Source organism: Coturnix japonica, chromosome 12, assembly GCF_054131305.1.
Source record: "Coturnix japonica strain WE chromosome 12, WE-NBRP24, whole genome shotgun sequence".
Taxonomy (NCBI): Eukaryota; Metazoa; Chordata; class Aves; order Galliformes; family Phasianidae; genus Coturnix; species Coturnix japonica.
Genome location: NC_140674.1, coordinates 8,569,709 through 8,594,691, shown reverse-complemented (window position 1 = coordinate 8,594,691; position 24,983 = coordinate 8,569,709). Strand labels below are relative to the sequence as shown.

At 37.9% G+C, this 24,983-nt stretch overlaps 1 protein-coding gene across 17 annotated transcripts in view; it reads left to right on the top strand.

Annotated features, from left to right (window-relative positions):
* The window catches only part of DOCK10 (dedicator of cytokinesis 10), a 131,662-nt gene that overhangs the window by 68,512 nt on the left and 38,167 nt on the right, over nucleotides 1–24,983 (top strand). For all 17 annotated transcript variants that reach the window (XM_085512867.1, XM_085512868.1, XM_015871423.3 and 14 more), the window contains exons 8-24: nucleotides 1,930–2,113; nucleotides 3,728–3,813; nucleotides 4,594–4,677; nucleotides 4,941–5,096; nucleotides 6,583–6,804; nucleotides 7,455–7,577; nucleotides 8,217–8,299; nucleotides 12,920–13,042; nucleotides 14,231–14,310; nucleotides 16,708–16,895; nucleotides 17,335–17,400; nucleotides 18,051–18,143; nucleotides 20,049–20,172; nucleotides 20,323–20,444; nucleotides 21,097–21,183; nucleotides 21,734–21,826; nucleotides 23,846–23,964. In XM_085512867.1, the coding sequence (XP_085368993.1) occupies nucleotides 1,930–2,113; nucleotides 3,728–3,813; nucleotides 4,594–4,677; nucleotides 4,941–5,096; nucleotides 6,583–6,804; nucleotides 7,455–7,577; nucleotides 8,217–8,299; nucleotides 12,920–13,042; nucleotides 14,231–14,310; nucleotides 16,708–16,895; nucleotides 17,335–17,400; nucleotides 18,051–18,143; nucleotides 20,049–20,172; nucleotides 20,323–20,444; nucleotides 21,097–21,183; nucleotides 21,734–21,826; nucleotides 23,846–23,964 (2,033 nt within the window). The remainder of the gene's footprint in view (nucleotides 1–1,929; nucleotides 2,114–3,727; nucleotides 3,814–4,593; nucleotides 4,678–4,940; nucleotides 5,097–6,582; nucleotides 6,805–7,454; nucleotides 7,578–8,216; nucleotides 8,300–12,919; nucleotides 13,043–14,230; nucleotides 14,311–16,707; nucleotides 16,896–17,334; nucleotides 17,401–18,050; nucleotides 18,144–20,048; nucleotides 20,173–20,322; nucleotides 20,445–21,096; nucleotides 21,184–21,733; nucleotides 21,827–23,845; nucleotides 23,965–24,983) is intronic.

The following is a 24,983-nucleotide window of genomic DNA, read 5'->3' as shown; positions in this document are numbered from 1 at the left end:
AAGATTTTTCACTTAAGTAAGGTTTGTGAGAGAAAACTATTTTCTAACTAGAATTTTTCAGTAGCAAAGTTAAAAAAGAAGCATACTCAGATAAGCATGCATACCTGAGCAAGTGTAGAATAACCTAGATTTCACTGATTCCAATGATCGAGTAGCTCCAGAAGCTGTTTAGTCTTGCTGATTCCTGAGCTGGGTCATGACATACAGTACAAAGACTGGAGCAAGTGATTAACAGCAGATTGGGTAGGAATCTTCTAAATCATCTCTGCTGCTGGCAAAACAAAACTGGTCATGGAATTTTTTCTCCACTTCTGGTGTTCTCTATCTCCTTCACTGCTAATAAGTCTCAGATTTTTTGCCTTTGTTTCTCATACACAAAAGATGATGCCAGTGTGATCTGAACTGCCGGATTAGATGCTGCTCTGGGTAACTTGATATATGGCAGCAGTTCTGTATATTGAGAAATAATTCTGGTATGTAAAGATATAGGATGCCACTGTCATTTTGTTTAAGACCATGAATTAGGAAAACAAAGAGCAAAATGACCAAGTATGGAGTGGATGAGTTGGTTTTCATCTGTCAGTCTGAGGTTAGATGTGCCAGCAATGCCCTAATAATTGCAGGTGAGGGCAATTTTCTGGAATATGGAAAGTAAAATGGTGACACTGTCTATGGACATCAGTAGTTGTAAAGAGTATGTTATATAGTGGGGATAGGGTCCATTAATGTTCTTCCAGATTTAAACAAGGAGAAGAGACAATTTATGTGACTATTTCCATAAGGCTAACAGTTGGAAGCCTCACTCCTTTGATGAACTTGAGGAATGAAACATAATTACATTAGAAGCTCATTCTACTCAGTTTTATTGAGCTGTTTCATTAACTAATCAGCTATTAATTCTCATAACCTGTGGATCAACTATCTACTGTAGGTACAATCTAGTGATACAGAACAAAGCTAAGTCTGTTGTCAGTATATTGGATTTCGATTTCTGTTCTGTACTTTATAAGGCCAGAATGCAGTGACTGGGCAGCAGCAGCAGTATTTTCACCCTTGGTGTCCTGCAAGGAATTGTCAAAAATGCAATAGTCACTTGTAACACCTTGAAGTGCTCACTGTAATGTCTTCTCACGGAGGAATCTGTCCTATTCACATCTTCTGAAGAGGTTATTCTTATTCTTCTTATTATTATTATCAACAGAGTTGATTTCTGTTCGCAGTCTATCTGGTATTATGCAGAAGCTCTTTCAAAAATAAACAAAAAAAATTACTTACAAATGTCCTTATCCTAACCCCAATATTTCTAGCTTCGTTATATGCTTAGAAACTAGTCATTACCTTTATGTTGTTTGTTTGCAACATCTGTAAATAGCTTGAAAAAGAAGACTGCATGAATTGTGCACATTTAGTTCTTCATTTCCAACCACAGCAGTCAGAAGTGGAACAGTCTTTCACTATGTACTTCTTTGCTTGCTTGCAAGATTTAATTTGTTGAACTACTTTCATCCTCTTTCCATGGAGCAAATTTGAATGTTGGTTAGCACTGCTTGGTATCTTCTTGATTGTCTGGTGCAGTGGTGACTTACAGGAGACTTGGACCTTATTTCCTCTATTCAGCATTAAGTCATGTAGTGTTGCTGTACTTTCCCTATCTGAGGTCTTTCGTTATTTCTCTTAGGTGATGATCCTGCCCATATTCTTAGATCTTCTATGGCTGAACAGATGTTAGATATACAGACAGAGCATAAACGGACATAAATTCATTTTTGTGATATTAGGAAGAAAAAAATCTTTAAAGCCAGTTAATTTTGTTTGAAATTTACCTATAAGGAATGACTATATAGAAGTCCATCTTATGGATGCCTTTTTTGGTACCTTTTTGTAGTTGGTTCTGGTGTTTATTTTTTTCCTTTCCATCTGTTCCAACAGAATAACAGGCTTAGGAAACATGCCTTTGAGCTGAAAATGAATGACCTCACATACTTTGTGCTGGCAGCTGAAAATGAACAGGATATGGATGACTGGATTTTCACTCTCAACAAAATCCTGCAAATAAATCCAGAGGGGACCATTCAGGAAAGGAAAAGTGCAGACCTCACCGACCTGAAACTTGGTAAGAGTGAATAATCTTGTATTGTTTTTTAAATCAAATGCAAGAGAGGAAAAAATAATAATAATAATAATATAAAAAAAAAAAAAGCCTTCAGCTACCAATGTCAAATCACTTTAACTGCCTGAGTCTGTAATGGATTCCGTATCTATTGATTTCTGATGGAGCAGCTCCAGCCTTTTGGCAGGCCCTGAACAATGTCAGCTAACTACCCACAGATCATTTTCAAAAGGCTGTGAGAGGGACATAAAGCTGCTCCCCTTAAAGTCAGCAGGAACAGCATGGCTCTGCTTTGCTGATGCAGCTCTTTTTCAAGAGTAGTTCACCCTGTCAGTGATCTTGCTGGTACATTGTGTTTTACTGTCTTGGGTCTCAAGAAAGTTTTTAAGAGTTTGCTCTTGGGGAAAGATTCTTTTTCCAGCATTTTGTTTTTCTTTAAACATCTGGAGCTAATAATTAAAGAAAAAAATCACCAGCTGTTGCTCTTTCCCTGGAAGCTTCTTGACTTTTCATTTCTTGCTTTTGTGACTTTGCATATTAATGTGCTTTGACCGTGTAAGAAAGAGTGAGATGCTTGGTCATACTGTACTCTTCATGAGACAGAAATTCATCATTTCACATAATAAATCCATGTTCAGTTTGATCAATCCTAGCTATAAGTGTATAACTGAAAGCACTTGAAACCTTAATAAAAATTATTATCATCACTTATAGTGTGAACTAAATCAAAGCTTTGAACCCACATGCTTGAGGAAGTTCAGAGCTAACCATAGGTTTTAACCTAGTGTTTATAATGAATTCTGATTTTGGAGGGTTAGAAAGCTCTTCATGTAGCCAAATATGTTTTATGGTTGGAGGCACAAGGGACTTGCACTTCAGAACTGGAGAAGTACTTTTGAAAATCCCATCCATTAGGGTAGTAAGTAAGGGGAAGAAAAATGCTCATGAAGCATCAAAGACATAAGGTTAATAGAAAACAGTTCTTAGGGGTAAAAACCCCGATAACTTCATAGCACATTCCTCTTGCTTGTTCGCTTGTCAGAAGGCATAATTCTTTCTTGGCAGAAGAGCCCTGAATGTCTGTAGTGACTTATTTCGCCCTGGACTGAAAGCAAGAGCCAAATAAAAGATTTGCTGTATAGTGCTGTTTTCTGGATTTGTAGGTTTGTAGCTTTTGGAGCCCAGACTTTCTTCTCAAAGAGCAGATAGGGTCCTGTCTGCCTCACCGACTGTACTGAGAATTCCTTTTACTGGGAGTCCAAAATCTTTGGGCTGACATAAATTCTCAGGGTTGTCTTGGGAGGGACTGAGAGAGCCAAAGGAAGATGTCTTTGTTATGGACATAAATATTTGTTGTGGATAGACATGCCAGACACTTCAAGTAGAGTCTGGCATCATGGAAGCTTAAATACATGCTCTGTTATACTCAACACCACTGGGAGATGAGGTTGGGGTGAACAGAGGTCACATCAGTATCTCCTCCATTTGAGAGGAGGTGGATTCTAAGAGGGAACAAAGAGGAATAGGATGGGGATTGATTTTTAAAGCCCACTGGTAAGTGCAAGCGTAACAAAAGCATTGACCTATTTATTTATTTATTTGTTTCCCCTTTTCAAGACCCTGCAGAAGCTTCAGTGAATTATGATTGCTCTCAAGAAGAGACTGATTCTTCAGAGAACACCTTGCATCCAGACTTTGCAAAAGTAATGGCTGTTATGTTTGTCCTTACATGCTGAGTGGAAAGTGCTGCCTAGGTCAAAATGCCTGCCAAAAGATGATCATTACTGTTGTGAAAGGTTTAAAAATAGCATGCGCCCCATTTTGTGTGTTGGAGCCATGATAAATGATAGAAATAAAATTATTTCTGAGTTGATGGCTTTGTCTAAATGAAAAGAATTCCACTGGGAAAAAAAAGAAAGCACATGCCTGTTTGAGTGGTTTGATTTATACCTGTGAAGTCAGTAAGGCTCTAACCCCTGTAATTGTTTATGAAATATTTACTTTTTCAACCTGCATTTCACAGACTTTGGCCCTTAAAGAAACAAGGTTTACTATATAACTTGCAGCACTTAGATGAGCTGCAAACTGTTCATCACCTTTGCTAATTTAATTGAAAGATGTATGTGATACCAGGGAGATATTTTGTTTTGTGGGAGGCTGTTTTTCCCTTGGGTTGTGAATCCCTAAAGTGTTTTCAGTGTGGTGAGCCACTATTCTGACATCTTGACTATGGGCTCTTCAGTAACATATATGAACTTGAATTACTTAATTGCTTTTGGGTTCCTTTGAAGTATACTGTGGGCTGAATATCCTTCTTAACAAAGGCATAACCTTCAAAGAATGTTTGAAAGCACTTTGGAGTACCTGCTGCAGAAATGAGGGCTGTTATTATAAGTGACGCATTGGTCATTCATTTAAAGGTTTAACAACTCTATGGGTTTCTGTTCTTGTGCAGAAAACTAACCTATTGTCTGTCATTATAGTACATCACAGAAACAGAAGAAACAGTGAAAGCTTCTCGAAATACAGAGCGACTAAATCTTTTCTCCTTGGATCCTGATATAGCAGTAAGTGAAATTACCTTTTCAAGTTCCTGTATGTTTCTAAATACAGATGCCTGAACTAACAGGCTTAGCTAAGCTACCTGTATGGCTGTTTGTACTGATCGAATGATTGTTGGTTGACTTAAAAAAAGGAATGTGGAGATATCAGCAGTGATTTTGTGAGGTTTTCAGGTAATTCAGTGATAGTAAAAACCTTCAGCAAACTTTGCATGTTTTGGATTATCTTGTTTTTATTTGTATTTAACTAATCACCTAACTTATTTCAGTCAATGAATCCTCAGAAAAAGGAGTTTCCAGGGACAAACTCAGTGATCAAGCCATTTGAAGAAAAACCCGCAAAGCGGATCCTGATAACCTGCAAATCCCTCAGTTTGAATCTCCAGGCCTGCGTTACTGAGAATGAAAGTGATCCTGCAACTAATGTAAGCTTTGCTTATTTCCCTGTGTGCTTTTTTCCTTTCTCCCCCTTCCAGAAAGACTTTCTCTGCAATTATTACACTCGATAAGCTACCCCTCAGCCTATCCCTTTGAAATAAGTAATGAGGCTGGGGAACCTTTCAGTACTTTGAAGCTGATTTAGATTGCAAACTTTTAGCTATGGTTGGTTGAATGGGGAACTGAAGACATTAAGACTCCAGGATCCTTAACAATTGCTATAAGAACAAGTTTAAACTGCAAAGGTCTCCATAAAGGGGCAATTGAGTATCAGTTCATGGTGGGTAATTGGTATTTTTAGTTGTTTTTCTCAGAGAGTTTGGGGGCCAGATTAGATTACAGATGAGAAGGCAAATAGAAAGGACTGGGTGCTTCATCAAGTAGGAAAATCCAGAGTTAAAAATAAAAATATATATTAAAAAAGGACAAAGCAAGAAAGATTTGCTTATATTTGCTTCAAGAAAAAAGAGCAGGGAGAGGGAAGTTGTCATTATCAGTCCATAGCTTTAGGTTAATTCTCCTCAGAAGCAGGGAAGGTTTTGAGAAATGAGTGTCCTGGCAACTCAACTTTCATACATTCCATGAGGCATCGATTTTTGTTTATTTCCATATGATGATGACCTCTCCAGTGAGTGCATATTCAGCATAATGTGATCAATACTTTTTTGGCAGACTGGAATAGCTGTTTAAGGGAAGTCACAATAACTGAACCAAGGGCATGTGCTAGTTCATTACAGAGGCTGCAAATGCATAGAATAATGTACCTGCTGATACATTGCCCTTATCTCCTGAGTTTTAAGATTCCGATTTCCAAATGGCTCAGAACTTGTCATCACGAGTTTGTCTCTCTTATCCTGACTGATGTGTGTCATCAGAACAGTGAAGGCTCTTTAGAGGTTACTTACAGTCATACAGTTTAATTCCCTGGCACTATGGGGTAGAACAAGTGGGTACTGTCAGAGCTGTTTGCATGCTCTTGATTTCCTAGCAAAATAGAACATGTGTTTCCTGCTGAATAATACACCCACGCGTTTGTGTTTGTACCAGTAAACATTTTTCATCTCATTACATTTGTCATCATTTCTGGTCACATTTCTGATGCTCCCTGGAAGGCCCACCCTCACTATCCATTCTTTTATAATGAGTGCAAATTTGCATTAGAATTATTCTGTAGCATTTCTCTGGGGTCTGTTAATTTGCTCTAATCACTATCCTCAACAGAGACATTTCCATATTCTTTCTGCAAGTTTCTGTGTAAGCTGCTGATTGCTGTTCTGGCCCAGTGTCAATGAGCTACCTTTTAGAGCCCCTAAACCTTGGAATCTTTGCTGGATGAACATGTGTTTTCAATGACTCTTGTAATTTGCAAACAGTCTTCATTTACTTTCTTTTTTTCTAGCTCTATGGTTCTAATAAAAGATTTTACTCTCTCTCTTGGTTACTGCATTGTTTTGTTTCTGGTGTTTTCTCCAGGTGGAGCCTTTCTTTGTGAGCGTGGCACTGTATGATGTCAGGGATGGCAGGAAGATATCTGCTGATTTTCATGTGGATTTGAACCATGCTCTCGTCAGACAGATGATTTCAGGTTCTTCATTTTCATTAGAAAATGGCACTGTTGACAATATAAACACGAATGAAATGGAAGAACCACAGGTCAGGGGGTTCCCAGAAGAATGGCTGAAGTACCCAAAACAGGTATTCCATGTGTGGCTTATGTGACTTAGGGCTCTTATGACTAGTTTTAGTTCAGTAGTTTTAATTTTCATTGCAGAATTTCTCTACTACCAGTGGTTCTTTTTTCAGTAACACGCTTTCTTAACCAATATATATCAGTGGTACTTGGACACAGATACATGGTATTTACAGTCCATTCACAATTCAAAAAATTAATGTCTGTCATTTAGAGAGACTGAACGCATATCCTGAATTTTTTGGCTCGTTCACTGATGTTTTTCAAACCATCAGAAAAAAATTGAACTTAAAACTTCATTGAAACGCTGTGTTAATCTCCAGGTACTCCCACATTCTTGCATTTCTTCTCAGTGCCATTCCCATGAGGTGTGGCTGATATTTGAGTTGTCCCAGAGGAATGGCTAGGTTAGGTGATTCTAGCGTGGTTGTATGTTTCTTCACTTCAGTTAGTATCTTTGCAAGTTGCTGAGGGCACAATCTTACTGCAGAGCTAATATGAAGCTTCCCTCTGGCTGTCTTGAATATGTTCAGAGAGATCCTTTGTTATGCCTTCTGAATTTGGTGTGATGGCATTTCCATAAAGCAGAGAACACTGGCAGTATTTCATCAGTATTGCCCTATACTTTTCTTACTATTCTCTTTTTTATTGTCAGGCTCTTTTCTCCATAAGTAATCCTCATTCTGAGATCGTATTAGTAGCAAAAATAGAGAAGGTGCTCACAGGAAACATTGCCAGCAGCGCTGAACCGTACATTAAGAATCCTGATTCTTATAAGGTAATGTAACATGAACAAGTTCCTTTTTTGTAAGATTCAGCCTATTGGAAGCTGGAGGCATTGGTAGTTCTGCCTGTGAATCTCACCAGTCCTATTAAAGCAAATGCCCAAACTCCACTAACTTTATTAAGATAAAGTTATTACGTTGTGAACAACTACAGTCTTGTAAATATTTTCACCCACTTACACAAAATGAAGAAAATGCCGTTTTGACTGCAGCATATCAACTGCAGCATGGTGCATTCTTATGCTAGTTATGTCCTAGCCAAGTGAAATGCTGTTTCAGTAATCGTATATGGATTATGAACTAGTGTGCTTTGTATGCTCTCATAACTAAGGTAGGCATCTACCTGCATCTTTTTGAGAACAGATAGAGCACTTAACATAGATCTATAAAAGCAAACTGGAATAGTAATTGAACTGCTGTACTTCTGACTTCAAGGACTCTGAAGAGATTTAATTTGTCAGTAGTTCCATCCCAGAACCTTCTGTCATGGGTAGTATCAGATCCAATTATTTTGGGCGCCATTACAACCTCTTCAGCAGAGGGATAGTTTGTTACTCCGTGCTGTAGACATTTCTGGCTTATTGGTGACACAGTTCATAGGGGTTTTATTGTTTTCTTTTCCTGTTTTGTAGTGTGCACAGAAAGTGTTAAAATCCAATAAACAGTTCTGTAGCAAACTGGGAAAATATCGTATGCCATTTGCTTGGTCAGTGAGGTATGTATTAATTCTTTTTATAATCTGTAGCGATATCTTATAGCTTATTCTACTCTTGGATTTATATCGTCTTATTGCTTTCCATTTGTTCTGCCTAAAACTAAGCAAAGCTTTCTGTGTGGTGCAGACCCCCAGAAGATCCTGCAGCTTTATTAGTTCATTGCCCTATTTTTTCACAGATGAGTACTGGTTACTTTCTCATTATATGCTATTGTGTTGGAAACCTTTGTTTAAGTAAGTAGTGAAGTAACCAAAGAATGACAGGTAACTGAGAGATTATCTAGGTATCATGAGCTTCATCAATGATTTGGTGCTAAAAACTACTGAAAGGTTTTCAAAGTTGAAGTTTTTACAATCATTTCCTACAAAGACAGTTACTGTCAGAGACAAGGATGTAATGGCCACATAAAATACAGGTTCAGCAGTCTAAAGTTCTGCCTCTCACATTTCAAGTAAACATGACCATGAACCCGGAGTAGTGGTGACCTCAGTACAGTGCCTTAGGCCATGGTAATGAGAATGCATTTGCTGTTTTTGTGTCTGCTAGGGGAAAGAGACCTGTTACCTTCTTGTTTGGAAGGTCAGTTGGGTTTTATTGCAGTAGCAGTAACAGTGTTTGGTGTTTGCTCTACCACTCTGTTCTCCTTTCCCTTGGGTCATTGTATGGTCCGTTCTGTGCTACTCACTGGTGCCATCCTCAAGCTGTTTTTCCTGTGCCTCTTGATCCCTTCCTATCAAGTTGTCAAAATAGATGTGGCTGCCTTCTTTCATTATTTCTTCAGATTTTCTAGTAATTCCTCTGTCCTCCTTTCTGTTTGTTCCTTCTCAGTCTTTCTGTCCTTTCCTCACCTTGCCCTGTGATAACAACTCTCTCTGACCAAGCCACATTGTGTGTCCCTCTGGCAACACTGTCTATGCCATGCATGGAGATGGAGCAAGGAATGCAATATTTTATATCCTCTATAAAAAGGAAAGTTCATCCATCAGCAAGCACAAGAAATCCTATTCATGTGTTCTGACACAGCAGGCCTGCTGGAGGGCTGCTTGAAGCTGTAGAAAGGAAGAAGGAAAGAGTATTAGGTGAAAATGTCACGTGGTGGTGCTGCCTGTGACCATTAGGGATAGCTCTGTGGCTGTGCTCTTCTGGTGTGGAAGTACAGGGCACCAGAATTGCATGGTTTGTCCTTCAACATGTAGGTGAAAGCATACAATTTTAGCATGCGGTGCTTGGATGGGAAAGAAGCAGACATAAAGTCGTGGCCATTTGAGAAATCATTTGTTTTTCATTGACATCTTTTTTTTTTTTCCTCAGTATCCAGTGGAAACAGGAAAAGTGGGCGCATGCTCAGAAGAAGGGCGGAAAATGTGCTCTGATCTGTCACAGCAAAGTCAAGGGTGTTCATTAATATAATAGTAGGCCTGTGTAGCCAAGGGGCCATTCATCAAAATGATATTGATGGGTGTCTGTTTTTTTTTATTGATGGGCTACTTTTAGCATGTAATAGATGGTATGGTGGCAAGAGGTGCTGGCTGGGTGACAGGCTGGCTTGAGGCTTTTTGTTTACTCTGTCCTGGCTGGCTGTTGCTGGTGGCTGTACCTTCAGTTATGCATCCTGTAATTCAGTCACTGCTTGTGTGTGTGCCTCAGTATAGTGGCACTTTGGATACTCAGGAGTCTGAGCCTTTCCCAGCCTTCCTTTGTTAGTCTGATGTTTTTCTCAGGTACATAGGACTGAAAAGACCTTCACATCAGGCTCTATTTTACATCTTCCTTAGGAGAGCATCAGATCATTCCTAAATATGTTTATTTAACCAATATTCTGGCTATGATTTCCCACATAGAAATAGAAATACGTGCTTGTGTTAGCAGATGCAGAGCAAGCTCAACATTTTGTAGCCAGTTACTGTGTGTACGTTACACAGATGGCCTGCACGTGAGCAGAGGATGTACCTGGAATTCGTGGACATCCCTCAGTTCCAGAAGACAGTAGTTTTGGATGTCATCCTACTTCAGTGCTTCACTGCCCATAACACTAAGGAGTTTTCCTTCCAGCTGTAGGATTAATTACTGAAAATACACTTGGGTGCTTTTATCAGCTCTTAAAACTTTTCATTATTAATCATTTATGGAGGTGAGATAACAGTGTGAAGATTGTTATCCAAATAAACCACGTATACAATCTTGTTGGCATCAGTGGAGTTGCACAAGGAATTTATTTAGATCAATGTGTCAAATTCTGCCCTTATTTACATCTATTTATGTTTTAACATTACTCAGAACACTCTTCAGTAAAAGCAAAGTATAATTTGGCTCTGTACTTCTATTTTCTCAGCTTGAAAATAGAAGTTTCCACAGGAGACTATCATATTACAGGGGGAAAAAAATGGTCTTACTGGGATAAATAGCAAAGCCCTGCATTGGAAGTAACTGGAAAATACATTTCCATTCTGGCATTACCCTCACTCCTCTTTTTCTGCAGAAATATTCCCCTTTAAAGCAATTGCAGATGACTGCATTGTGATTTTTATATATATGTTTAGCGAATCAAAATCTGACAGTTAAATTTTGTACATGACTGAAACTGTCATTATCTTATGTGGCACCCAGTTGGTTAGCATCATGCATAAGGATGACTCAGGGTTCCTCCCTGATTTCTTGCTGGCACTGTTGTGATCTGGTGCTTGTATGCTCTCGTAGGTGTACAGTTCATGTTAGAACTGCAATGTGTCAGAATAATTTTCTACTTAAAAGTGTGTTTCAATGTGAAATTGCAAACCTGGTGTAGGTTTTCTGTGTTTAGAGAGCTGTTGTAATTGTGGACTATCAGCTGATTATATAAGAAGAGTAGAATAATTGAAACATTTAAAATACTTAGTACTAATACTAATACTTACTTAAAATACATTTAAAATTATACAACAGTATCATTTTCTTTTGTGAAATCTGACAATTTTTTATGCTCTTCTTAATTTCTTCAGGATTTTGGTTCTGCAGTTTTTTTTTCTTTTTAGATCTATCTAATAAATCAGTAGCAGGTAGTAAGGAATCATTAATATATTGCTTGCTTTCAGTGGATGTCTGAATTATATCTGCAGGGGCGAGTGCTCTTGGGAGCATCATGGGATCCTACAGAGGCTGGGTTTGCTCAGCAATCCCAATACAGAGCCCAGTGGCACAGCCAAGATCCTTTCTCAACATTTTGGTTTTCTCTGGTAGTCTGGAGAAGGAGGAAGCAATGCTGAGCACATCATAATGTCACCAATGCTGTAATAGTTATTTAATCTTTTTTTTTTTTTTTTTTTCCAGTGATGGTTTAATAGGATTTGTAAAATAACCAATGGCTGCCAGAAGTTGGGCCTGGTTTCTCCCAAGTAGCTTAAAATATTTGATGCTGCATGTTGGTGTGGACCCTGTTCCCTGCAATTCTTGAAAGCAAACATCTGATAGAAGAGGGACTATTATTTTTTAGTTACAAAGAAATGAAATAATAGTGTTTCTCTTAGTTAATTAATTAAAGACAGGGTACGTTTGTACTCATCCTTGGGATCTTCTTCCAAGGTTTTACTCCATTATTTTGTATCTGGCAGCGATTTTTCTGGCATCAATTACTCTTCTCCCTGGCAGTGAAACAGAGGAGTAAATTAAGGAAGAAAGATTGGCCAAATGATTCACAGAACAGCACTTAGTGTCAAGAACATTTTACTTTTGTTAAGCAATGTTTTAGTGTACAGCAGTTGAATCCAAAGTTCATTAATTTGGATAGCTGTTACATTATTCAGTCCAGCCAATGTGTGTGACCCTTGGGGCTGTACAAAGGGCACTGCGACGTCTTAATTAAATCCTGCAAGTGTCAACGAGCAGGAATGGAAATATCTGAGCATGTTTTCCTGTGTGCTCAACAGCTGATACTTATTGTTCCTGGTTATAAACCATATCCTTTCTTTCCATTTCACTTGGCACTTAGTAACTGCTTCACAAAAAATTTAGTCAGTGTTCCACAAGATTGTTTTATGAAGGAAAGCTAAGGCACAGTGAGTCGGTGTCTTGCTTCTGGAAGGCATGGAATAGATTTAATGCATGAGAAAACTCTCTAGGGGTTTCTACCCTGGTTTTGCACAAGCACATGCTTCTTTATGTGATGAGATTGGTTGCAATTTGATGTTTTGCTGTAATTTCTTTTATTATAATGATCAGTGGAGGGTGGAGTGGGAAGTGAAAGAGGTGAAGTTCGTCAGCTTTCTCTGTTGATACTTAGCAACCAAAAATAGTGGGGAAAAATGAGTGGATGCCGAGCTGGATGATGATGATGATCTTTTCTAGCACTGAAATGCAGGAACTCTGAGCTGTCAACAGCCAGGCTGTGTCTGAGGTGACTTGGGACTATTTGCATAATGTAAAGAATCTTAAGTCTTTGCAGAAATGGGTCAGTGTGTGTGTAAATACACTGGAACTGTCTCTGCTCCTGAAGAGATGCACCTCTGAAAAGCTTTCTTGTGTGAAGCTCTGCAGAAAGTTCTTAAATTTGTGCAGGAGTTCAGGTCATCTCCTTATTAAAAGATGACAATTTTGAACGTTCACACTGATGTGTTTGTAAACATGTTACTTTTCTTTCTTTATAGACCAGTGTTCAAAGATAATCAGGGAAATGTTGACAGAGACTCACGGTTCTCACCTTTATTCAGGCAAGAAAGTAATAAGATTTCCATGGAAGATTTGATTAAGCTAATAGCTGAATACAGAAGGTAAGGAGTGCTTTTTAATTCTATTTGAGAAGGTATAAAAGCTTTATAAAGCTGTGCAAATTATTTTTCACAGCTTTTTTTTTTTCCATCGAAGTAGCCGTGTTAAATTAGTGTTTTTCACATTAGGAAATATCTGCCAAAGAATGCTTTCAATTTTCTAGTGTTCCTGGAAGGTCATTTGGCACATTAATAAATGTTACTGTAACCTAAACGTAGTAATTTTTTACATTGTTTTCCATCCTTCCATCAGATGAGATGCAGGTAAAGGTACCAACACAGGGCTGTATTGTAAAAACAAGCAAAATCAAACAGCACATTCAAGTGTGAAAAAAGCGTTCTTTAATAGTTCCTCTGTTCCTGGTTTGGTTTATTTGAGTCTCTGTGACAAACTGCAGAGAGAACATTGAAAGGAAAAGCTTTTCCAAGTGCTTGACAGTGTGTAAATTAATGAATAGAAGTGTGGCTGGGCATTCTTCCACGTAGGTGTAGATCAGATTAATTCTACAGTGAAGACTAGATGAGTGACGTGAGAATAGAAGCTTAAATTTCTTCTTTACTTCAGGTGCACCCAGAAACAATATAATTTTTCCTGTAGATTGAATATCTACTAGGGAAATTGGATCAATCCTTTAATCACTTGCATTACCTTACTGTTACTATTCACTAGACTTTGTTGACATTCTCAGTACTTGAATAACAACTGTCTTTGCTCCCAGATAAAAAGGAATTTAGTATCATGGCTTTGGCATATTTCAAGCTGCTTAGGTACAAGGAATACCTCTCAGTCCCTTTTCAGTACAGCACTTTTCAGAAGCCATGATTCTACAAGCTCCTCATGACTCAGTGGTCACAGAATTACTTTTAAAGCACATTTGTTTCAGACTGTAGGAGGGAAAAGTATATTAATTCTTGCAAGGATAATTGTTAGTTCGTCCTCTGTTAGTTTCTTCCTCTTCCATAACCTGTGACTGCTTGTGAAGAGAAGGCGTGGAGAAGGAGTGAAGAAAGAAAAAATATTTCTTCCCTCCTGTTGCATTTGTTTTGAGTCTGGCCACCAACAGGTTTATTTCAAAGGTGTTTACTATGTATCTTTTTATCTTAAATCAAGGTCTGTTTTTCATTTAGATTTAATTCCTATTCTGTTCCTTGTTCTAATTTTCTAAAATGTTCTCATTTCTGTAATTGCAGAGCAGAGAAGATTAGCAAAATACAGACCATACCTGGCAGTTTGGATATTGCAGTTGATTGTGTTCCTTTGGAGCATCCAAGTATGATTCCGTTTTATGATTAAATAGGATGTTGTCATAGGCTTTCTGTCCTGAATTGTGGTGATGAGGCTGTTCTGGTAGCAAAATGTCGATCACTGTGTAGAAAAATGTATGCAATTGTTTGGGAAGAGAATGTGCCCGATTTTGTGGGTTTTTTTTTCATTTAATTACGCCATTCTTTTCTTCCTGCATCTGCATGAATATGCTTTTGGGATACAGAACATAACCTGCTGTCTCCATATGTGATGAAAGTGCAGGGGTCACTTTTTGATATCTAAGACTTTCAGCCAAAGAACCGTCTGGGCTTCTGTTCAGATAGATGTTAAAAGCCTGGCACTGTCAGTGTTGTCTGTGATACACGTATCCTCTGTGAATCAGCACATGTGGGATGTGGTTACCAGCAGGTTTCAAGAATGCAGATGAGATGAAGGACTTCATTTGGAGGCAACTCTGGCAAAAGTGCAACTCCTAGTACAGATGGTTCTAATTTAAATAATGTTTTAATTTTTGTTTCAAGGGACACATTGCTGTGACCTGCTATTGCTGAAAGCTCAGGTCTATCTCAGTTTCTCTGAATTAATTTTAACAGTCACTATTGTTCAGATATTATTATATCTATCGTCCCTGTTACTTAGTTCAGTACAAGCGCAGCAAGTAGCAGCTGCACCAGTTCTGTTGTAACACCACCTTCCCACAAAAAATAAAGGTCTTGGTTACTATTAAAATCCCTTTTTGCAAAGAAGAGCCAAAGCAAAGGAAGCTGGACACAGATGTTGTCAAGAAGCTGCCGGTACAATTGTGTCTCTGGGGATGGACACTGCTCTGCTTCACATTAACATCAATTTGTATTAGACAACTGCAGTAGATCTTTTGTTTTGGTAAGATGTTATTTGAGATAGCAACAAGAGCTAGAGACAGTGATATGTCAGGAGATGTCTGTGTTTAAGCCTGTGGAAATTTGTTGCTTTTTCTACTGCATAAGAGTGGGGGGGGGGGAGGGGGAAGGCCAAAATTGTGTAGTTTTAGGAAAGGGAAAGAAAGAAAACACCAGTGATGCCTGGTCCCTGCCTGTTGTCAGAACTCTGAAACTGGCAGGAGGGCAACAGCCGTGTCCCCTGCTTTCCCCCTTAAAATACACCTAAAAACCCAGAACTGGGAGGCTCCATCTGTGCAAGGGGCAGTTATGGAGAGTAGCTGATGGCCTTGCAGCTGGGAATGAGGTGGCTGCAAGCAAACTGCTCTTTTGCCTCTACATATGCATCTGTGAAATGTGAGGCACAGAGACCAGACCTTCACAACAGACTCTATAAGGCTTGATTTTTCCAGATGGCTTCTTGTTATCATCACTACTACTTCTGATGAGAGCAATAATAGCCTGTAGAGTACATGTGAACTACTGCTATTGAAAAGCTTCATATTTATATTACTTACAACGATTTTTGAATGCAGTTGAACACGACTTTATTTCTCTGTGAATTTTTCATGGACTACCAGAAGCGCAGTGTGAGCCCACAGCAGAAGTCCTGCTGAGAGGCCTTAGTGCTGCCAGCCCATCCTTCTGCCAGCTCTGGCTTTCTCTAGTGAGAGGCAAGATTAATGGCCAAAATAGGCATAGGCAGGATGCTTATAAATCGAGTTTGAGGGACAGTTGGTTTTGAAGAAAGTAAAATTGAGAGTACTTATATGCAAGGGTTCACCAGCTTCTTTCAGTTTCCTCCCCACAGATCAGTGGGATTTTCCAGTGGGTCATTGTTGGGTTTAAGGAAAGAATTCTTGCACAGAACCTTCAAATTGCTTTTCACTCAGGACACCCCTAAATTGATGACCCAAACCTTCCCAGGTGCTTTTATGCAAATAGTCCTTACATTTTCTACGCTGAGATTGCATGTCTTACTGATCCAGTGGTACAGATATACAGAGTATCTCTAATCTCTCCCTGTTGTCTGGGTGACAGTTTTTGTTTTCATCTTCTGTTTCTTAATTGGATTTCAGTCATCCCAATTACGCTGTATATTTAATCTAGTACTGTGCTGCTTGTTTCTTCATTTTGTTTACTATGTTATTAGATGATAGAAAGGATTTAAATTAGATATTGGACTGTAAAATTAATTAGAAACAGCATCAGATATTCATCACTTATTTCACTGAAACTGTCAGCATACCAATAGTACTGTTATGCCATCAAACACCTCCAAATACTGTGAATGTCAAAAGTTTTACAGTGCTGCTCTGTTTAATTTCAGTGAGATTAAGTGTTTCAGATTGAAGTATGTAATTCTGGATTTATGTGAATTCATGTTACAGTGAAATTTGACCCGCTGCATGTCAGTGTTGTTAACTCTTAGCAACGGCTGTATAAAGAAAAATCATAAGGGGTGTTTTTCTTTTCTTTTGAAGATTGTGTAACTTCATCTTTCATCCCAGTCAAGCCATTTAATGACATAAAGGAACATCAACCTACAGTGGAAGTTGAGGAGTTTGTGCAGGAATCAACAAAATATTCTCGGCCTTACAGAGTTTACAAGAACCAAATATATATATATCCAAAACACCTCAAGTATGATAGCCAAAAACATTTCAATAAGGTACAGTATGTGATGATCAATTCAGGCCAATATTGAGTAGGTATGTATTATGTGAGCTCTGTTATTGGAATGATGGTGTGCTTATCAGATAGGAGAGGAAAATGTGAATGAGGTAATAGCTTTTTCAGTCTTCAGAATTTTAATGATTTTATTTAATTTTAATTTTAACCTATTTTAATGAAACGATGTATGCAGATGCAACGAACCTGGAATTTTCTTTAACTGAAATTTAAGGGCTGCTTGCATTTTTGTGCTGGTCACTTTATAATCTGCTTCTCTGCAGTTGATTGATAGCACTGGAAGGAAGGCAGGAATGCATTTCAAATTTGCCCGTTTTTCTTAGATTTTGAAAAGAGCTAAATTCACCCCTTGTTGCTGGCCTGCGTTATTATGGCCATCCCAGTCCTGTTCTGAATGTTAATACATTTCTCTTTTTCAGGCAAGGAATATAACAGTATGCATTGAATTTAAAAGCTCTGATGAAGAAGGAGCAAAGCCTCTGAAGGTGAGCCTCCCCAAAATATATTCAGAGAGCATTATTTCTGAGAGCATTACTTATAAAACCCAGGAATGGGAACTGTACTGATCCGGAACAATTCAGCTTACCGTTTTTATGGTGAAACTTGCTTGGTCTAAAATTTATTATTTACCTGAATTTTCTTCCTGAGCTTAAGGTGCTTCATGAGAAAGAATGAGGCAAAAACTTAGAAAACTTTAAACTTAATTCTTACCTTGGCTATTGACCGAGGTCTATAACATAGTATTGTTGTTGTGTCAGTTCTCCATGAATAAAGCTGTCATCAAGAACCTCTGGACCAAACTGTGCCAGCGAGGGGATCGTTAGTGGAAGTCAGTAAAAACCTTATGTTGTGTATTGAACCTCATAAAGATGAAGTAGCTTTTGTAAAGCTTTTTGCAGGAGGTTTTGGAATAATTAACAGCAAGGAAGAAATTTAAGGAGTGCATTGCTTAGTAAATTCAGGGTAATTTTCATGGATCAATGAACTATTACTGGAAGTTTGTTTAGAAATATTAATTTGTAAGCAGTTATCAATCCATCGTGATACTGCTTTTAATGTAGTGTGTATTAGATATACTAAGAGTACTATCATCAGCAAAATTTGACAATTAATCAAAGTATGTTGCTTTTCTTAGCGTATTTATGGGAAACCAGGTGGACCATTATTTGTAACAGCAGCCTACACCGCTGTGCTTCATCATTCCCAGAATCCAGATTTCTATGATGAGGTCAGTCTGCTTTTTTACTCATAAAATACTAATTCCACATGTTTGCTAATGCAACAGGAAAATGTGCAAAGAATACCTGTTACAGATTCTTTTGTATCTATATGGAATTGTATTGTGTCAGTCTACATAACTGTGTTATGTCTCAGTGAGTCTTTCCTCTTTTAAGGTGTTCTGAGTACATTTTAGATGTTATAAAGTTAATTAGGAACAGCCTACTCTCTAAAATGCTTGTCTGGATAGCATTAAGTATTCAATGTATCTCTGAATTTGATGTTAACAATAAACAACATTATGATGAAGAGTGGAAAGAAATGTCAGAATAAATCCTTCTGACATATAAGATCTGCACTGGGGCATTTTTGTTTATCCAGTGATCCGAACAGAACGTACAGTGATGTGTAGTGGCTGCAGCAAGTAGCTTAGCTCATACTTTGGGAGATGCAGCCCTAGAATGCTGTTTGTGTGTTGGCCTTTGCCAAATGCTAGATGCTCATCCTTACCATGCATTTTTACATTTCACCAACACCACCTATGATTTCCAAGTTTTCTGCAGGTGAATTTAAATTCACCCTTTCAGTGACGAGTGCACTTGATGGTGTGATAATGCCATACATCTTTTGTGGATTTTTCACTACTGCTTCTATGTAGCGATAATGCTGACAAACAACCCCAGCAGAGTAGTTAACCAGTGTTTTCCAAACCACTTAATCTTTGAAAAGCTTCTAAACATTAAAACAGAGGTAAAGTCAGTAACTATAGTAGGTATTAATTTAAACTTTGTGTTTAGGAGCTGGGGTAGGATGTTTACATTTTCATAGAGTAATTTAGGTTGGAAAGGACCCTTAAGGTCATTGTCAGATCCTTCCATCAAGGTAATTTCAGTGGATTTGAACTAGATTCATCCTACTCCTTTGCAGGTAGTGTTAAGGGTTATAACACATCTTACAGTGTGCTTCTCTGTGATCTCAATGAGCCATGTTCTTTGGGCATATCACCTTCAGTGTAAATGAAGAACTGAACTCAGACCTTACTAGATGATATGGCTGGAAGAGGCATGCACCTGTCCTAAGTGTTACTTGTGTTAGTCAGAAAAAACAGCAAAGAAAGACTTGAAAATAATGTAGAATGTTATCAAAAAAGGTGTCTTAATTTCCATGCCCAAGAGCCCATTTCATATCTATATTATGGTATTAGATTCTTACCCTTAAGCTGATTTAACCCTGGAAACGTTTACTAACAATTTCTAAGCCTTACTTTAAGCACAGCATCAGTTTGGATAAGCATTATCACAGTTCAGAAGGGCAGAGTGTCTTTTTCATTAGTTCCTATGGCAACATATTTTGATTGCTTCGTGTATTTATCCCAGTAGGTTAATAATATGTCAGTCCAAATCTGTAGGGATTTGTGGATGACATGGCATGGCATTTAAGATGGACCAGAAATCATAAATAAAAGTTGATTTTCATGTAAGCTGTGACATTATGCTGAACAAGTAGCAGAGATTTCATTTTGGTTTTCATTTAGATTGCCTTAAAAATAAGATAACAGTGATGGCTGTTTACAACTGCTAAAGTTCAAGTTATCACTTGTAAGCAGGGTCTATAGCACTTTAGTTCTGTACTCTTTTGTCTTCTGCTCTCTCATCAAAAGTGCAACTGTTCATCCACAAGACAGAGAAGAAAAAAAGCTGTTTAATTAGAAGTGACAGATAACTTTCCCTTGCAATTTTCATAAATGAGTATCTATTACCAGGGCAGCAACAGCACCACACAGGTGAACAATTGTCAGTAAAGGCAGACTGTACTTAGACCTCTGTGTAGAGAGATGTCATTCATTTAGACCATCTCTGATGCCTGGTTTAATCGATATTTAAACTAAAGTGAGGTATAACATTTTACATTTCAGGTGAAAATTGAACTTCCCACTCAACTCCATAAGAAACACCACATTCTGTTTTCATTTTATCATGTCACGTGTGACATAAATGCAAAAGCTAATGCCAAAAAGAAAGAGGCTCTGGAAACACCAGGTACCTGTAGCAGAATTACTTTTAATTATAAATATAAGTGATGTACATTCAAATAAGGATTTCACAATTTCTGTCTGGATGTTATTGCCTTCCTTTAAATCTGAGCAGCTTATTCTCCAAGGTGTCATATTAATTTGTTCTTGTGTGCAGTGGGATACGCATGGCTTCCTTTGTTGAAAGATGCTCAACTTGCTTCCCAAGAACACAACGTGCCAGTAGCAAGCAGTTTGCCTCCCAATTACTTAAGTCTTCAAGAACCTGCTAGTGGAAAGGTATTATTTCCTACCTTTGTGTATTCAAAGAGCACAGAGTAGTTACTTGCAAATACTTTGAGATCAAGTTTGCATTTGCACTTATCTAAAAGTCATCCATTTTGGAATGCTCATGTGTACAGTATCATTGAGTATATAAGCGAATGTACGTAACACTGAGTTGTGAGCCATATGATGCTGATTCAGGAGCATATATGGAATAAGTGCATTTTGTAATTTTCTTCCACGATATTATACTTAACATCTCCAAAACTCCAGAAAGAACCTTTAATGACAAACTCAGGCCATATGACATTCATTCTCCAGTTGATGTGATTTGCAATCATGATTCATTCTCCAGCTTTGCAGTGTGATATCACTTTTTCCCACTGATCCTGCCCAGTTTGGGTTATTTGTGCCTTCTTGTTTGTTTTACTATCGTCATGAGGACAGGGTAAAGCAGTGATCTGGTCCCTTGAATTATAATGTCAATGACCTCTTGCTAAAAAGTTGGCTTTTGTTGCACGAGTTCTCTATTTGTGAAATCCATTTGTATACAAATAGCTATCACAGTTCAAATGTGCTCGTGAGCAAACCTATGCAGTGAAAAAGAGATGCTGACTTGAATGTATAGGAAATAGTGCAAAATGTGTTTTTTGTTTTATTTTAATAGCAGATCGGCTGTGATGTAAAATGGGTAGATAGTGGGAAGCCACTTTTCAAAGTATCTACTTTTGTTGTATCAACAGTAAATACTCAGGTAAGCTGAATTTCCTCTTAGCTCTGTTATCTGCTTACAAGTAAAAAGCATCAAGGAAAGTCTGAAATGTGCTTTGTCTCAAGTCTTGTATGATTATGTTCATCTAACATGTGAAGGTTACTTGAGTGTAGAATGGCGACATGACAATGATGAAATGCACATTTTAAGGAAAAATAAAAATGAATTCAAATCATACTAAAATAAACATTATGGACTGTCAATGTAACAAGAAAAAAAGAAATTGTGACCACTAGGAAAATAATTCTGGCTGTTGAAATGCCCTGGATTGTGAGGAAATGACTAATTGCTCACAACACAGAAAGAAAAGATTGGTCAGAGGACCTAGAAATGTTTATATATAATAGGGTGTACAGTAGCCAACGGATTAAGCTAAATAACTTGATCTTTCAAGGATTTATGTCTGAAACAGTAGGTACCATGTGTCATTTTCAGTATCATAGGAGATTGCTATAAACAGTTTATTGAGTTTAATTCTTTCTATAATATAAATTAACGAGAACTTTTATTTATCATTTTATTTATCATTTAGGATCCGTACCTGAATAACTTTTTCTATCAGTGCCAAGAAAGGGAGAAGGATTTCTCTCAGCCTCCTACCTCAAACTTTATAAGTTCTTGTAAGGTAAAGTAACCTGCAGCTCAGAATTATGCAGTAAAATGGTAATTAGGACTTTCAACGGATCCACCACTGCACAGTTCTCAACATGGCATAGACTTTGCAGTGGAAAATGAGTCCATGACAACTCCAGTTAGGCTTCATTGGTGCAGCAACTGTATTGCTGGTCAGAGACATGTCTCCTATTCCCCTTCTAATTCCTAAGTACTGTGTTCAGTTTTGGACCCCTCACAACAAGAAATACAGTGAGGCCCTGGAGTGTGTCCAGAGAATGGGAATGAAGCTGTGGAAGGTCTGGAGCTCAAGTCTTATGGGGAACAGCTGAAGGAACTGGGATGTTCAGTCTGGAGAAAAGCCCAGGGGAGACCTTATAGCTCTCCATAACTCCCTGAAAGTAGGTTGTGCTGAGGTGTGGGTCAGCCTCTGCTCCTAGGTAATAGCAATGGGACGTCAGAGGTTGGCTTTAAGTTGTGCCAGGGGAGATTCAGGTTGGATATCAGGAAAAACCTCTTCAAAAGATTGGTGAGGCACTGGAACAGGCTGCTCAGGGAGGTAATGATGTCACCATTGTGGAGGTATTCAAGAAACATGTAGATGTAGCACTGAGGGATATGTTTTGGTGGCGAGTGTATGGTTGGACTAGATGATCTTTCCCCAACCTTAATGATTCAAATTCTATGATAAATATGTCTGTATTTGGTAGAGGTCAAAATGAGGTAGCAGAGGCATAGCAAGCAGTTTTAAAAGAGCATTGGGTAAATATAGGGCCGCAACACTTTATTCATAAGTTAGCACCCTGCAGCCTATTTACTGAACTTTAAGAGGAAGAGAAGCAAGAAGACTGAATGATGGCTATGACATTAATTGTACTGCTGTACTAGCTCTAAAACATTGTGCGTGGCTGGTATTTATTGTTTTTCCTTATAGCAGCCTGTAAAATCTAATTGCTATTTGGGGGTTTAGATGTTATGATCCTGTATGTGATTTTCCTCTTTCATTTGTCATTAATGTTTGAGCAGATTTCATAAAGATATTTGAGAATTTTCTACAATAAGCAAACAAAATGTTCCAGTAAATTACAGCCCCAGTTCTCTGAGAAAGGCCTTAGGGGTGATTTGACCAGGGGTGATTTGGTTTTAAATAGTGACAGTCTGTGCTAGTTAATTTAACAAAGTGATTAAGGAATGCTTTCAAAAATCAAGGCATGTGTTATACCTCTACTGAATGAAGACTTTATTTGTGATTTTTTGAGCGTGTTGGATAAAGTTTAGGAATCCAATCTTCAGAACTTTCTAGCTATCTAAATAACCAGAATCTCAGCGTTTTGTTATTTGATGCTTTTAGCTTACCTCCTAAAGTGATTGATTTTAGTAGGAAATAGAGATAATGTTGTATGTAACAAGGGATTAACTGTGCAATATAATTAAGGAATAATGCTATCCAGGGTTATTTTTTTCTTTTTACTTATAAACCAGTGATAACTTTAAAGAAATTTAGGAAAGGTTTGGAAATCACTGAAATACAAAAATTGAAGGAATTCAAAGGATTTTATTGTATTCTTTAGGAGCTCAATATCTTCCTTGATCAGAGAAGGTAATACAGTGTCATTCTAATAAAGTTAGGATGTTTATATTTTTTGACAGTGTGCTTTCTATGTAATTAGTTTGGCCATAAGTACATTTCACCAGATCTCAACACAGAACGATTTTACCTAAAAAAATGTTAGGAAGTGCATGTTGTAAAAATAGTTCATTCTTTTAGTGCTGTGGTTTTGGGTTCAGGTTTTTTGTTTCTTTGTATTTTAATCAGGATAGAGCAAAAGATTAGAATTCTGAGATGTGGTCAATACCTGTAGTTTCATGGATGGTCGTATTTAAAACAAACTGCATGTGGAAATAGTCCTTCACTTAGTTATCCCATTTCCTTCCACTGTGGCTGTGCTGCCTTCTACATGCTGAAATAAGAGTGGAATAACTAGCTTTCATTTTGGAAATCTCTTAATTTTCTTTCTCATGTCCATTACAGAATTTGCTGAGGATAGAGAAGATCCATGTAATAATGAACTTTCTTCCCATAGTCCTGAATCAGCTCTTCTGGGTTTTGGTGCAAAACAGTGATGATGAAGTTACAACAGCTGTAACCAGGTACCTGAATATTTTTCGTATAAAGGAAATAATTATATACGTTCATCCAAAAATAGCTGCTCTCATGAAGGCTGACCACAGTGTTTACATTTCAGTAAGTGAGAATGCCTGCTTCCCCTTAACAAAGGGCTCTGCAAGTAATTCTTGGAAGAGCATGGCATCCTGTGATTGGCACTGGTACCAACAAGGAGTCCTCTGATCACAACGTGTTTCTGTACCCATAGGCAATGATAGTTAAAGGTCTCGTTCTTGAGGAGCTAAGTACTTCCTAATGAACCTTAATATCAATTTTAATTTATGTTTGAATGTGAGGATATGGAATTCAGCACAGAAAAAACTTCGCATCTTGCAACAGCCAACAAAGAGTCAAACATACTAGTCATGCTTTTCTAGGGCATTTTCTAATTAGAAATATATAACAGCAATAACTGTAAAGCAATAGCAGTGTTTTTTGGTGAGCTAGCAAACAGCTGGAATGATTTTTCTGAGCCTCTCATCCCTCACATAATGAAATTGTTTTTATTGATGCTGTTAATCAGTGCAGCAGGAAAAAAAAATACTGGAAAGATTATTGTTCTTCTCTGCAGGAGGGCAGAAAGTTGCCCTGCGTTTTCTTTTGGCCATAGTGGTGTTTCTGTTGCACTTCTGCCAGTAACTAAAAATTGTAACTATAGCTAGGAGGAAAAAATGACAACTCTCACCCCTGTTATAGTCAGTACATTTTCTTTCTCCAGTTGTTTTCCAGAATTAATTTCTGAAGAAAGATTAACCAGGAAAACTTAAATGAGGAAGCTGAATTTCTCATCTTAGCCTTGGGAAAATAGAGTTTTAGTATACTTTATCAAAGGTTGATGGCATCTTGCAGAACAAAGTTCTGCCACATCTGGGCACTAGGAAACATTCCTTGCAAAAGTTTGATTTTGTGACTACGTGCATTTTTCAGAGGAAAAGAGAAAATTGGACCTTTATTCCGGAAGCCTTCATGGCCAGCAAATCTACTACTGTTAAGACTAGTTAGG